Source organism: Musca autumnalis, unplaced genomic scaffold (assembly GCF_047663935.1).
Source record: "Musca autumnalis isolate F117 unplaced genomic scaffold, ASM4766393v1 scaffold_3, whole genome shotgun sequence".
Classification (NCBI taxonomy): domain Eukaryota; kingdom Metazoa; phylum Arthropoda; class Insecta; order Diptera; family Muscidae; genus Musca; species Musca autumnalis.
Window position 1 is genome coordinate 253,171,699 of NW_027411866.1, and position 13,983 is coordinate 253,185,681.

General features: G+C 35.1%; 1 protein-coding gene across 1 annotated transcript; it reads left to right on the plus strand.

The window, feature by feature from the left end:
- The first annotated feature begins 1,634 nt into the window (after window positions 1-1,634).
- On the plus strand, window positions 1,635-3,070 carry dmrt11E (doublesex-Mab related 11E). Its single transcript, XM_073973538.1, has 2 exons — window positions 1,635-2,501; window positions 2,623-3,070. Exons 1-2 carry the CDS (start codon window positions 2,009-2,011, stop codon window positions 2,982-2,984), a joined length of 855 nt encoding a protein of 284 aa, XP_073829639.1. The 5' UTR covers window positions 1,635-2,008; the 3' UTR covers window positions 2,985-3,070.
- The last annotated feature ends 10,913 nt before the right edge of the window (window positions 3,071-13,983 follow it).

Below are 13,983 nucleotides of genomic sequence, written 5' to 3' on the forward strand. Positions count from 1 at the left end.
TAGCTAGCTGATCGAACGAAATGAAGCAAACTCATTTTGATTTGATTTAAATTGATGAATTGTGACCATTTAAAGGTTGAGGCGGTCGGTACCACCTTTCTTCCTATACAGACAATTAAGTAAAAACATAACATGAACAGCTAGACTAATGGCCGATGGCTTACGGCTCCTGCGGCTTAATTATTTTTCAGCCAGTTTATTGCTTTCTTCACCTCTTTTTGACTGGGCGGTATACACGCAATACCATCTTCTCGGATTGTATTTTTGATATTTTTGTTGTCTTCGAAAGCACTGAAAACCAACTGATTGAAACAATGTTTTTTTCCAAAACCTGGGCACACTGTGGCCATCTGTAGTGATGGCATATTAAATACTTAAATCTTTAACAGTATCAGATTTAAGTATCTTGACATTCATACCATGTTTTTTGCCGCTTAGAAGTCTATCAGTCTATCAGAATTTTCCGACTGTTGGGCCAAATATATTCTCCTTTCTAATGTTGACATTAAAATCGCATAGATTAATTTGAATGTCATGGGCATCTCTAAACGCTCGTAAAATATATCTTTGATCTGCTCGTCCTTGTCTTCAGTGGAGGCATGGAGGTTAATAAAACTGATGTTGAATAATTTAGCTTTTATCCGAATTGTAACAAGTCTTTTATCCACCGATGTGAGAAAAGATGTAAAAACTCCAGCAAACTACACATGACAGCTTTATTACAGTATGTATCCTTTAGGTGTTGCTGCGACGCCATTCCCAATCTATCGTATTTTCTGTATGGTAGTAATATCGGCCTTCTACTTTGTAACTCCGAACATTCTTTAAAACGTATGCTTTTTGTTTTTTTTTATATTGGGATGTTATTTTTTATGGGGATGTGGTACTAACGGGCGCCTTGTTAGCCAAGGTTTTTTTTTTTTTCTTGAAACCTCATTTTAGCAGTTATGAATTTTCTTTAAAACCAAATTATAATTTTTTTATGTTAGTATATTAAATATTTACTTAAAAATAAACATATATAAAAATTTATTAATTACAAATAAAACAAATAACAAAACACATTCACAAAATATATGTACAATTTAAATTCCAACCGAATGCCAAAAAAAAAAAAAAAAGACAAAATACAGAACTTGATGAATGGAAATAATGAACAAAATGAGATGTCTAATTGTAATTGATTGTTGATATTTAAGATATTATTTATTAATATTTGAACTAATATTAAAAACAAAACCACAAAAGAAAATAAAATCCAAATCCAAATGTTTATGAAAAGAAACCTGAAAAAAGAAAACTCAACTTGTTTTAATTTTCTCGAAAGAACAATTCAGAACAAATTTCAATTACTTGCTAATTATTTGTGGTAGAAGGAAGGGTGGGTTAAATCATGCGACAATATTGAAAGCCATTGGGGGGTTATTTATAGAACGAAGAGAGTATGAACAACCTGACCAATCAGATACCAAGAATTGATCATTTTGAAGACACAACGCAGACAAAACGTCTAGAAAAAAATGCTGAGAAATATTGAAAAAGGAAAGTGTGAAAGCGTGATCGTGATCACATTGCCGTCTTGCGAGAGAGAAATAGTGACACCCACAATTTCGTAGCAGACACACAGGCAGATGGATGGACCACTTGAAAATTTCTGTTGGGCGTTTTTAATACCCACTGTTCTGGCGAAGAGGTAGTGCGTTGTGTGTGTTAAACAAGTCAAGTGTGAAATTTTCCCCCAAATGAAGTGATTTACGACGGCTGCAACCCACTTAAGACAGACCATAGACGACAGACTGTCTGCCTCGTTTTTTACAGTTTTGTTTTCTTAGTGAGTCTCGGGAGAGAATCCTTTTAAAATTTAGTATAAGAGGACATACAGGAATCCTCTAAAGGTCAGTTTTAAAAAGTCACTACAAGGAAACACAACAAAGAGTGCCCAAGAAAAACGAAAAAATAATTAAAGAATTTATTGAAAAAAGTGAAAATAGTTTAAAAACAAAAAAACATGTTATATAATCAAACGGAATTATCTTCATATTCATCTGACGAAATGTCCAGTTCAAAGTCTTCAACATCTTCGGGTGGTGGTTCTCCACAATCCAATAAGGAACGTCGCCGTATGTTACGCACTCCCAAATGTGCCCGTTGTCGTAATCACGGTGTCATTAGTTGTGTCAAAGGTCACAAGAAATTGTGTCGTTGGCGTGAATGTACCTGTCAAAATTGTCAATTGGTGGTTGATCGCCAAAGGGTTATGGCTGCCCAGGTGGCCTTAAGGCGTCAACAAACATCATTGGTGGTCGAAGAGTCATCACCCAATAACTCTTATGAAAACCATTCGGATGATAGCAACCCGGCGCAATCGTGTCAACAACCAGCTACCGCCTCTGCTGTATATCAACGTACCCAGGAAGCTTTAATCGAACAGAAAAAGATTTACAAACAACGTTTAAGGAATGTCCAGCAATCAACATTGTATGCCAATGCTGCCATGGAAAGTAAGTAGAAAATTAAAATCTGGATTTTATTAAATTTTAAATTAAAATTAGGAACTTCAAAACTCTCTCGTCTTTAATAACCATAACTAATTACAATTTCTCTTATTCTTGTCCTTTCCAGAATACAATCAACATTTTTCTGCCTGGAATTCACCTCTAGTCGAACGCATTCGCAAGCGTCGTGCATTTGCTGATCCCGAATTGAATCAAGTTAGCGATGCTACACTGTTAAATGCCGCCGCAGTGGTCAGTCAAATTGCCCAGCCCCAACCAATGCTGTACGACTATGAAGTCCTACAAAACTCCTATCTGCTAGCATATCCTGCTGCCACTTCGATGCCTGTAATCAATCCCAATTTCATAAGCCCTTACGTATCACCTGTCCATGAAACACCTGAAGTTGCCGATGAAGTTCCCCAGACAGCTGTCAGTAAGAAACCGAAATTAAGTTTTTCCATAGACGCCATAATGGGCATTAATTAAATCTTAAAAAAGATGGAAAACGAAAACTTTACTGTTTGTAAAATATGAAATAAAATAAATGTGATATTTAGTTTATAAGTTGTAGGCTAGGGAAAAAATTAAAAATATAAAGAAATTAAAAATATAAGAATATTTATATATAGAAATAAAAATAAATAAAAACCATTAAGTATTGAAAATAATTTTTAAATGTTGACTTTTTTAATATGAGTTTGTCATGGAAACCATACACATTGAGTGGACAAATATCCACCACTGTAAAAACAAAAAAAAAAATGCCCTGCCCATGACATTAAAATCATTCTAGGCGATTTTAATGCCAAAATTGGAAAGGAGAATATCTTTGGCCCAACAGTCGGGAAATTCAGTCTCCACAGTGAAACATCGGACAATGGTATGAGGCTGATAGACTTTACAGCTGCAAAAAACATGGTAGTTAGCAGTACCAGATTTAATCATCTCGATATTCATAAGGGCAATTGGGTGTCTCCAGATCAAAGAACAAGTAATCAAATTGATCATGTTGTGATAGATGGAAGAGCGTGTTGGACGTACGATCGTTCCGAGACGCACCCGTCTAAACGTTGCAAATAAAGCACGAACAGACACAAAGCGGAAGTTGGGCATCGATAGGCTCAAACACAACAGATAGCCACAGCATATTCCACTTAACTAGCCCAATTGCTTAATGCGAGCACTCCCTGTCCCGATAACATAACAACACAATGGCAAAATATTGACCACTCCATGCAAACAGCCGTAAAATCCATACTTGGATTCCAGAGACCTCTACAAAGGAATTCATAGTATGACCAGGAGTGTCGTGCTGCTACCGAAGAGAAAAATGCGGCATATAGAGCTACTTTACAACCAGTAGCAACGCGTTGCGCACGAGAGAGATATCGGGAGAAAAGAGAAACGTCTTTTCCGCAAGAAAAAGAGAGAAATGGAAAAGCGGGAGTGTGAAAAAATCGAGATGTACAGGAGCCAGAATGAAGTTCGAAAATTCTACCAAAGAGTTAAACATCAAACAGATGGCTTTGGTACAGGCATATCCTCCTGTAGAGACCAGCAAGGTAATGTGGTAACAGATACACATAGCGTGCTCAGGATATGGAGGGAACATTTCTCCAATCTGCTGGTATCTAATAGTAGCGAAGACGATGATACCACAGATCCAATCCCAGAAGATGGTATAGAATGTATACCGCCCGGCCAAGATGAGGTAAAAACAGCAACCAACCGGCTGAAGAATAATAAAGCAGCACGAGCCGATGGCTTACCAGCCGAGCTGTTTAAAACCGGAGGCGACGGGCTGATAAGGTGTATGCATCAGCTAGTTAGCACCATCTGGCAGGAAGAACGCGTACCCGACAATTGGAACCTGAGCATCCTGTGTCCCGTCCACAAGAAAGGAGATAAGACTGTATGCTCCAACTATAGGGGCATACTGCCTATAAGATAGTGTCAGGGATATTGTGCGAACGATTAAAGCCAATGGTCAACGAAATACATAATTGGACCATACCAATGTGGCTTTAGACCTGGCAAGTACACCATTGACCAGATATTTTCCCTGCGACAAATCCTGGAGAAGACACGAGAGATGCAGATCGACACCTACCACCTGTTTGTCGATTATAAAGCAACCTTCGACAGCTCGCTACGTTCAAAGGTATTCCAAGCAATGTCTGAATTTGGTATTCCCGCAAAGCTCATCCGGCTTTGTAAGATGACTTTAACTGATACTAGGTCCTCAGTTAAAATTGGAAAGAACCTCTCCGAACTGTTCAGTACCAAAAGAGGTTTCAGACAAGGAGTCAGCCTTTCGTGTGACCTATTCAACATTTTGTTGGAAAAGGTAATACGAGATGCAAATGTCAAAAGAAATGGCACAATTTACACCAATAGCCACATGTTACTTGCTTATGCTGTGACATAGACATCATGGGACGATCAGTAAAGGAAGTAACTGATACCTTTATGAAGGTCGAAGGAGAATCTGCTAAAGTGGGTCTGGCGGTAAACGGTTAGAAGACCAAGTTGATGGTGTCGACGCGCAATGCGTCCATTGAGCTCGGACCGACTGTGGAAGTTGGTTCCTATAATATTGAGGTAGTACAAGACTTCGTCTACCTCGGCACCTCCGTAAACACAACAAACGACATCAGTTGTGAAATAAAAAGAAGAATTATATTGGCCAACAGATGCTACTTTGGTTTAAGTAAGCCGTTTAAAAACAAAGCCACATCTCGTCAAACAAAAATAACGCTCTACAAAACACTGATACTACCCGTGCTGATGTATGGCTCCGAAGCCTGCGCAAGCAGACATGGCAGTGCTTGGTGTGTTTGAGAGGAAAATTCTTCGAAAGATCTACGGGCAGATTTGCGTTGACGGTGAATATCGACGTCGTATGAACCACGAGCTGTATCCGCTATACAAAGACATCAATATTGTCGAGATGCAGCGATTGCGTTGGCTAGGCCATATCATAAGAATGAGCGATGATGAACCCGCTAAAAAGGCGTATAAATACGGACCGCTTGGCGGTGCACGCAGAATTGGCAGGCCAAGGAATAGATGGCGCAAACAAGTGGATGATGAGATGAAAAGGCGCGGTATTCCAGAGTGCGAAGCAACAAATAGAGAGAAATGGAGATCTTTTCTTAGTTCGGCCTATGCCAGCTAAGTAAGTAAGTATTAAGCTTACATACATATATGTATAGCATTACAAAGCTTAAAGAGTTGTCAATCAAATAAAATTAATTCGCTGATTAAAACTTTGCTAGTTGCAGTGCAAGTCCAATAAATAACCAATGTCGAATATACAGAAAAACCAAACATAGTTTTTTTCTGAACCAATACCGAGTACACACCAAAAAGAACAATGAAAATGGGACAATATTGATTAGTTGCCAAAGAGAACCGTACCTAAAATTTTCTGAGCAACATTTTTGTAGAATATTTGGATGTTGAAAAATCTCATCTTGTGGTACTTCTACTACGGTTCAAGAAATAAAGGACGAAAAGGATATGAAAGGAATTGAGTTAGAAGAATGAAATGTTCTACAAAAAGATTCACGAGTCGATCTCAAACCGAAGCTACAATAAAGACAAAAAGAGATATGAAGCTATTTCCCCAAGTATTATAGGGGCGGAAAAATTCATCACGCGATATATCAGAAACTTCACATATGACGGATATTTCCTTTTGCGTTCTTAGTATACACATCAAGGCCTTTTATCTTTAAAAGGAATTTTCCAATTTCAAACAAATCTTCATAAAGAAGGTTAACACTTCAAAAGGCTATAATATAAACATGGCCTTACATACTTATAGTACGTTTTCGATTGTTTGAGTGGAGTATTCCCCCATTGGCTCAACTTCATTTATTACCCTCTATTGTAGAGAGTAATGTTTTTCAAAACGAACTGACAGTTTATATATACATAACTGAATTTAACAATCTCACTTGGTTTAGATGTCAATTCCTTTGCGTATACGTCAAATAAATCCTCATTAAGAAGGTTAACCCTGCAAACAGCTATAATATAAACATGGCCTAACTGTACGTCAAATAAATCCTCATAAAGGAAGTTAACCTGCCAAAAGGTTCTAATGTAAGCATATTATTAAGTCCAATGAGATTAACCGTTGTAATATCAACAGTATAGTTACTTCTGAAACTCCTCTGGACAAATAACATATCTAAATTTATTATCAGCACCGGAGTTACATGGAAACTTATTTTCTTTTAAGGCCTGGGTACATAAGCTACCTCGCCTGGTTGCCTTGCTTTCCTGCTTCATTTCTGACGTAACAAAAATAAAATAATAAAGAAGAAAAGGGCAACCTATTTCGAAATTGGCTCGGCCTTCTTTATTCTTTTATTTTATGTTATGTCAGAAATGAAGCAGGAAAGCAAGGCCTCTAAGGCCTAGACACATAAGCACCTGGTTTTCTAGCTGAAGTCATTTCAGGGAAAGGAATAAAGAAATGTCAGAACCACATTTGAATTAGGTCGAACTTGGTCTTTACCAGATATGACTTAAGCAAGAATGTTATGCTTTTTATGTGTCAAGTCCTTTAGAATGAAAACACTTTCCATTTACTTGTATAAAAAAATTATTTCTCCTTTGTATTATAGTACGTTTATATATAACCATGGTTTAATAAGAAAGGTTAGCTAAAGCTTTCTGTCAATTTAAATTTTTTCTTTCGACTGTTCCTAAAACGTCAAAACAATATACACAATCTGTGTATGTGTGTGTGCTGTTTGAATAATATGCCAAACAATTTTAAAAACTATCGAATTCAATGATTTTTAAATTTGTTTTTAGAACATGTGTATGTAAGAAATTCTCCAACTTTGCATTGAAACAAACATTTTATCATATTCACAATTCGATGATGTGGAGAAATCTTGACACTTCATTCATTTTTCGCGGTTTTTATAACATGTTCAAAAATGGTATTGTAAACAAACCCACTTGTTGCTTTTGTGTTTACTAATTTTGACGTTTTAGGAATTCAGGTAAAACAAGGGCTCTATAGATTGTTTTCATTTAAATCTACCTCTTTAATTATACCATGTATATAACCGGATTTAACAAACCCACTGGGTTTCAAATGTCAATTCCTTTGCGTATACGTCAAATAAATCCTCATTAAGAATGTTTACCTTTCAAAAGGCTATAATATAAACAAGGCCTTAGTCTATATTTGCATTAGTCAATTTTCCTTGCGGCAATTGTCAGTTTGTTGGTGAGAGAGGGTGTTGAGGGACAAGGGTTACCATATGCTTCACCTATCTCTCCTTCAAACTGGCAATTACCGCAAGGAAAATGGCCTAATGTAAATATGGACTTACCTCAACACATCAAAATTCCTATCATAACAATTATTTCTACAGAATATTTAACGGAGGCACTCAATTCCTTACCCATTAGCTCGTGTTTATTTAAATGATAATGGAATTCCGTATTCCATTAAAGTAAATTAACAGATCAATCAAATCAAAATTTTTCAAAATTGATTTTTACATAAAACACATGTCAATCCCTCCAGAAAACAACTAAAGAGCAAATCAAATATACTCCCACACTCTTTCTCTCTCGTGGTTATACAAAAACAACTAAACAGACACCCAGGCCATATGAATATGAAAACCAAATGCTTTCCAAGTATTTTCTTTAAATTTCCTTGAACTTCAGCAAGCAAACGAAGACACACTGTCTGCTCTACAAGACCCTTACGATCCTCTTTATGATGCCAACATGTCTGGATGAGAAAACGTGCATTGCTGGCTAGCTACTCTTGAAAAATAGCTACAATTTCTGAAACCCCAAAAGAAACTAACGAAAAGGATCCATGGATATCAAATAACAACTTACGGCAGTGCAGAGTGAGTAATTTGATCTTTAAAATGCATAAAATTGGATGAACAAATTTACGGGAGAGCTAAGGGCACAATAACAAATTGGAAAATATTAATAATTTCATACCACAGAGTACACGAAAGAGGAGGCGCAGACATAAGGACCCTATGTCTTGTAATTGGAGTAAAGCAACAAATTGTAACTAACTTCAGATTTTCAAGTAGTTGAATTGGTTTAGAATAAATAAATAGGATTCTAAATGACAGCAGGACGGACAGACACACGACCAGAGGCTCAGCATGTGTCGGAATTTGTGCGTATGTGCTCTTTATTACTTAGCATAAGTTCTTTGCTGGTATTGGAATTTCTTCTATTTTGCTACATGTGTTTTGTGTAAAAGGATCTCTCATGCTGGACAACATCGAAATGTTTCTTTCCAGACAGTCTGGTGCCATACTGTCTGGTTTGAGAAAATGTAAATTAAGAATGCAGCAACAACAACAGTTTGGATTTAGTTTCTGTTCTTAACTCTGTGCATATGTTTTAGAGGAGAAACCACAACACCATGGGTATTCAAGCTATTATTAAATTAAAATTATAAATTGTCGTTATTTGGATATATATTTTATACAGAATTTTATCCAAATGGTTTACAACAGGTTGGCTCTTTTTGGGAAATTTCAATAGAATTTTTGGTTTCTCCATGTACATGCACCATAATTCTTCGCAAAAATGGAGTAGTGACGCTAATATTATTATGAGGCTATCTAATGACTGTTTGTTAATCCATCTATGAGGAAGTAAAAGGAATAGGTTTTCCGATAATTTGTTCAAATAAAAAAATAACAGAGTGGTTGACCCAAATGCCCTACGAAGATATAGGCTGACTTCATAACTCTTATAGTAAGTTTACATTAACGAAATCCACTCGATTTCAACTGTCAATTCCATTGATCAAACGTCAAATGAAATCAAATGGATTTCAGATGAGTTTTCATTTGACGTATACGCAAAGGAATTGACAGTTGAAATCGAGTGGATTTCGGAAATTATATATATATATTATATTATATAATTTCATTTTACGTATATAGGAATTGACACTAAATTTCGTAAACGTAAATGTACTATTAGTTTGAAAATTTTATTGAAATGTTTAGTGTTTTTTTGCGCCATTCTTGTGGTATTTTTTCGTTATTTATATTATGGAAATTCCAAATTGATGGTATAGGTATGTTCATTTTTCATTTCAATTGATGGTATAGGTATGTTCATTCATTAAATTATATTATATCATATAATAAATGTTGAACTTTTTAAACATTTAAATCCAAGAATAATCATGTTTCTCTCATTACCGTGGGTATAATTAAAGTAAATTTGCGATTATTCAATCTATAATAATTGTAAAATAAATTTATCATGGGATTTTTAAACAAACCATCAAATACAACATGGAACCATAAGAAAGAAAAAAGTAGAAATGCAGAGGAAAAATAAATAGTCAATAAGGAAAGGATGATGTCGACCGGGTCCGACTATATGATACCCTACGCCACTGTCAATATGTTAAATTGTATATCTAAATAGACCGATTTCAAAGTCAATGCTATAGTTAATAAATAAAACACTGTAAAAACAAAGAAAGAACAAATGAATCTTAGTCCCAATTTACATTAGGCGAGTTTACTTGCGGTAATTGTCAGTTTGATGAAGAGAGAGGTGAGGTATATGGTAACCCTTTGTCTCTCAACACCCTCTCTCACCCACAAACTGACAATTGCCGCAAGTAAACTCGCCTAATGTAAATTGGGACTTACAAAGTTTTATATTTAAATATCATTTCCATGGGACTATATGATTCCCGTGGTCTGAACAAATCCTTATATATACATGGACCGTTCCTAATTTATGCATTAAATAGTCTTATAAAATAGTATCAGCCGAATATTTATTTAAAACCATTTTCGCACTTTGCCGTTTTCGACCCCCGAAACCAGTAATTTTACAATATTCATCCATATACATACCCAGCAAACCAAATGTCTGATGTCCGACAAGTCTGAACAATTTCGGAAGCAAAGTCGTTCAGATTTCGTTACGATTTCTAAACGATTTTTCGGACAGGAAATAGTTCAGATTTTGTACAGATTTCGTTCCGATTTCGGAACGAATGTCGGAAAGAAATTTTCTTTCCGAATTTCACAAGGATTTTCTTCGGATTTCGTTACGAAATCGGACCGAAATCGATCCGAAGTCGCTGCGACATTTCGTTCCGAAATTATGTCAACCACTTCATACAACTTTTGTTAAGATATCGTTACGATTTCGGATCAGATTTCGGATGTATCGTCCGAATTTTGTTCCGATTTCGTTACGATGTCGGTACGAATGGTTTGCTGGGTATGTACATATATATACAGCATTTATGAACTCATATATTTCAAGAACATTTCGACGGGCTTATTGGAACTTTCATGAAATTATCGACGGAATTTTGTAGAACAAATCCTGGACTTAACGGCAATTTTGCGGGAAACGTATTAGGGATTAGCCCAAATAATGGGACATATCGAGCCCATATCATAACACGATATTAGAATTTCAACACGATCCGAAAAATATTCTTAAAGTGGATTAAAAAACGTTGAACTTGAACCTTTGAAAATCACTTATTTTTTTACGTTGGGTGACGTAGGGTATGAGAGATACCAGGCAACGACCCTGATCGGATTTAACATGGCAAAGCCCAAAGCCTATCTTGGTCCACCTTTTATCTCAAGTGGACACTGCCCTTCCCGTGATATCAACCGAGGTACTGCCTTCAACTGCCTTTAAAGGTAGTGTGCTAACATGTACCGATCGTTCACTTTAAAAACTAATGTTGGGCTTTGTGCTATAATTATAATTTGTTTTTCAAAATAGTCTGGCTTAATCCCATTGCTGTTGTTTTAATATTTCAAAACAACTAATTTAGTAGTGGAGAAAGTTTGACATTGCCATCTCAAAAATAAGCTAAATCAACAATGAACAAAGATATAAAGGGTTGTTTACACCATCTATCAATGTCGTATGAGATGCCAAATTTTCTACCTGCGAATGTTGTACACATAAGCCCTGTTCCTTTACGTGCAAGAATCTTCAAGTTTTACCACTTTTTACTCGAAAAGCGTTCCTTTACTTCAGACACCATACAATTCATATGGGGGCAGTTTACAACTTTTACTACTTTTGCCGGTTTTACCATTTTTAAAAGTAAAGGAACAGACCAATAGTGTAACCACTATGAAAATTTTCATGTATCAAAATGATTTGGCAACTCATATGTAAATTTTTCATTTAGGGAGCGCTCTATTTGATACGGCATTCTCGTATGTAATATGTCATTTAGATATGACACCATTAGCCGGATTTAGCCCATTATCAGGTTTTATTTGCTAAATCCAGCCAAAATCTACCAGATTTCCCATACAAAAATTAATCCTCGTATTGAGTGGATTTGTTTTAAATCTGGCATAAATCCTCGTATACAACTCTGTTTTTTGCAACATGTTGCTGGAAAAAACAAAAAGTTGCAAGCTGGCACAAGAAACAAGGTAGATGCATCGGTGAATTGCTACACTAAAAATAATTTAAAATGTAAAAATTTTTAAACAAGGTGGAAAAATTAAATTTGTTTTGATGTACAAAGTTGATTTTAATCAACCAAGACTAATATTTATGATGTCTAAACGATAAAATAATTAGTTTATTTATTTTAGATGGGCAAACTGCGATAAAATAATTATTTATTTGCTCTTTTGTTAGCATTAGCTTTGTTCCTTTACTTTTTTAATGGTAAGAGTGGTAAAAGAGAAAAGTGTCAAAATTGTTCAAAATTGCTCTCTCATGAACATTTTTACCAGAAAAGTAAAGGAACGGAAAAATGGTAGATCCGGCAGCAATGTCAGAAAAAAACATAAAAAATAAATTTTCGTCTTTTATTTCACAGTTTTTAATTTAGTGTTGTCAGTGTTCGACTTTTTCTTCGGTCAATCGTCAAACAAAAGTCGAAAAATCAGTTCTGCTATTTTCTACCTGCAGAAATTTTGCTGGTAGCCTGTGGTAGAAGAGAAAGCCATTCTCGTTCTCTCTTCGCTCTCACTCTCTTAAAAATTGCTTCCAGTTTTGCCACTTTTCGGGGTTAAGGAACGCTTTGCAGGTTAAAAATGGTAACAAATGGTTAAAATGGTAACCTCAGGTAAGTAAAGGAACACATGGTATAAGTAAAGAGGTAGATTTAAATGAAAAAAATCTATAGAACCCTTGTTTTTCCTTAATACATAAAACTTCAAAATTAGTAAACAAAAAGGCAACAAGTGGGTTTGTTTAAAAAATTCCAATGTTGATAATTTTATAAAAAACGCGAAAAATGAATGAAGGGCCAAGGTTTCTCCACATAATCGAGTTGTGGATATGATAAAATGTTTGTTTCAATAATAAGCTGAAGGATTTGGCTAACCTTTATTATTAAACCATGAAGGAACACATCTATTAGTAGCATAATGTGCTAACATTTTAAGTATTAAACAATAAATTTGTAATTTGACGTATGTTTTTTTTTGACGAATTCAATTTACAAAAAATTCTTTTGACGTTTCAAATTCTTTCAGATGGGCTGATTCTCTACCTTGGTAGTTGTGCTTTGAACAAAAATCAGCTGACTGCAATTTAAATCCTCCAAAATGTATATCTAAATGCAATGAGATTTGTACTGGATTTATTAAATCCAGTCGAGGATTTATGGCTAGTCTAAATGAGCTATATCAAAGACATAAATACAACAAGATAAGACATTTTTTTGCTATCATTCTTCAGTGAATGGCTTTTGAATTTAACATAATGTTATGTTACGATATGGTGATATAACATTTTTGTCTTTTATACATTTTTACGTATTTAACCGAATTTACCGATCCAATTGACATGGAATTATTCTTGAATAGATCCTTGAATTCATAAATTTCGTTTCTGATATCATTACATGAAATGTTCCTCCTTGGTTGCGATTTTGAATTAATTGCAACCTGTTAAGGGTAATGTTTCTATACATAGTTTCGTAAACATTTTTTTGTTGCATGCATTTTGTCAGGTCTTTATTACTTTTGGTCTGTTCCAGAACCTGCAAGAAGCTACTATTTTTTACTACGATAACATTTTTTCCTTTATGTTATCGGAAAAAATAGTAAAAATTAGTAGATTCTTGGAGTACTGGAACAGACCATTTATGTCTTTGTATGTAAACATAAATTTATCAGCTGTTTTCTGACATTAGGTCTGTTCGTTTACTCAATAATTTGTACAAATTTGTACAAGTCCAGCAACTTCTTGTAATCGACTAAGGTCTTTTGCATTGTACAGTAGAGTAAACGAACAACATCCAGTAACAATTTGTACAAATTGTAAGTAAACGAACACACATATTCTCAAACAAAAAATGAAAAACAAAATCTTTTAAAAAAGAAAATGGAAAGGTATGTATATTTAAATATTCAGTAAAGTAAATAAATGGCGTTTATAATGTTATTTTCAGATCGATTGGTAGAAAGAAGCAGTCTTTGAAATGATTGTTTGGTGG

Bases quoted from the DNA above. Each gene is read 5' to 3' on its own strand.
- dmrt11E (XM_073973538.1), top strand. From the start codon at position 2,009: ATGTTATATAATCAAACGGAATTATCTTCATATTCATCTGACGAAATG. The intron at 2,502-2,622 runs GTAAGTAGAAAA...TGTCCTTTCCAG, and splicing joins TGCCAATGCTGCCATGGAAA to AATACAATCAACATTTTTCT.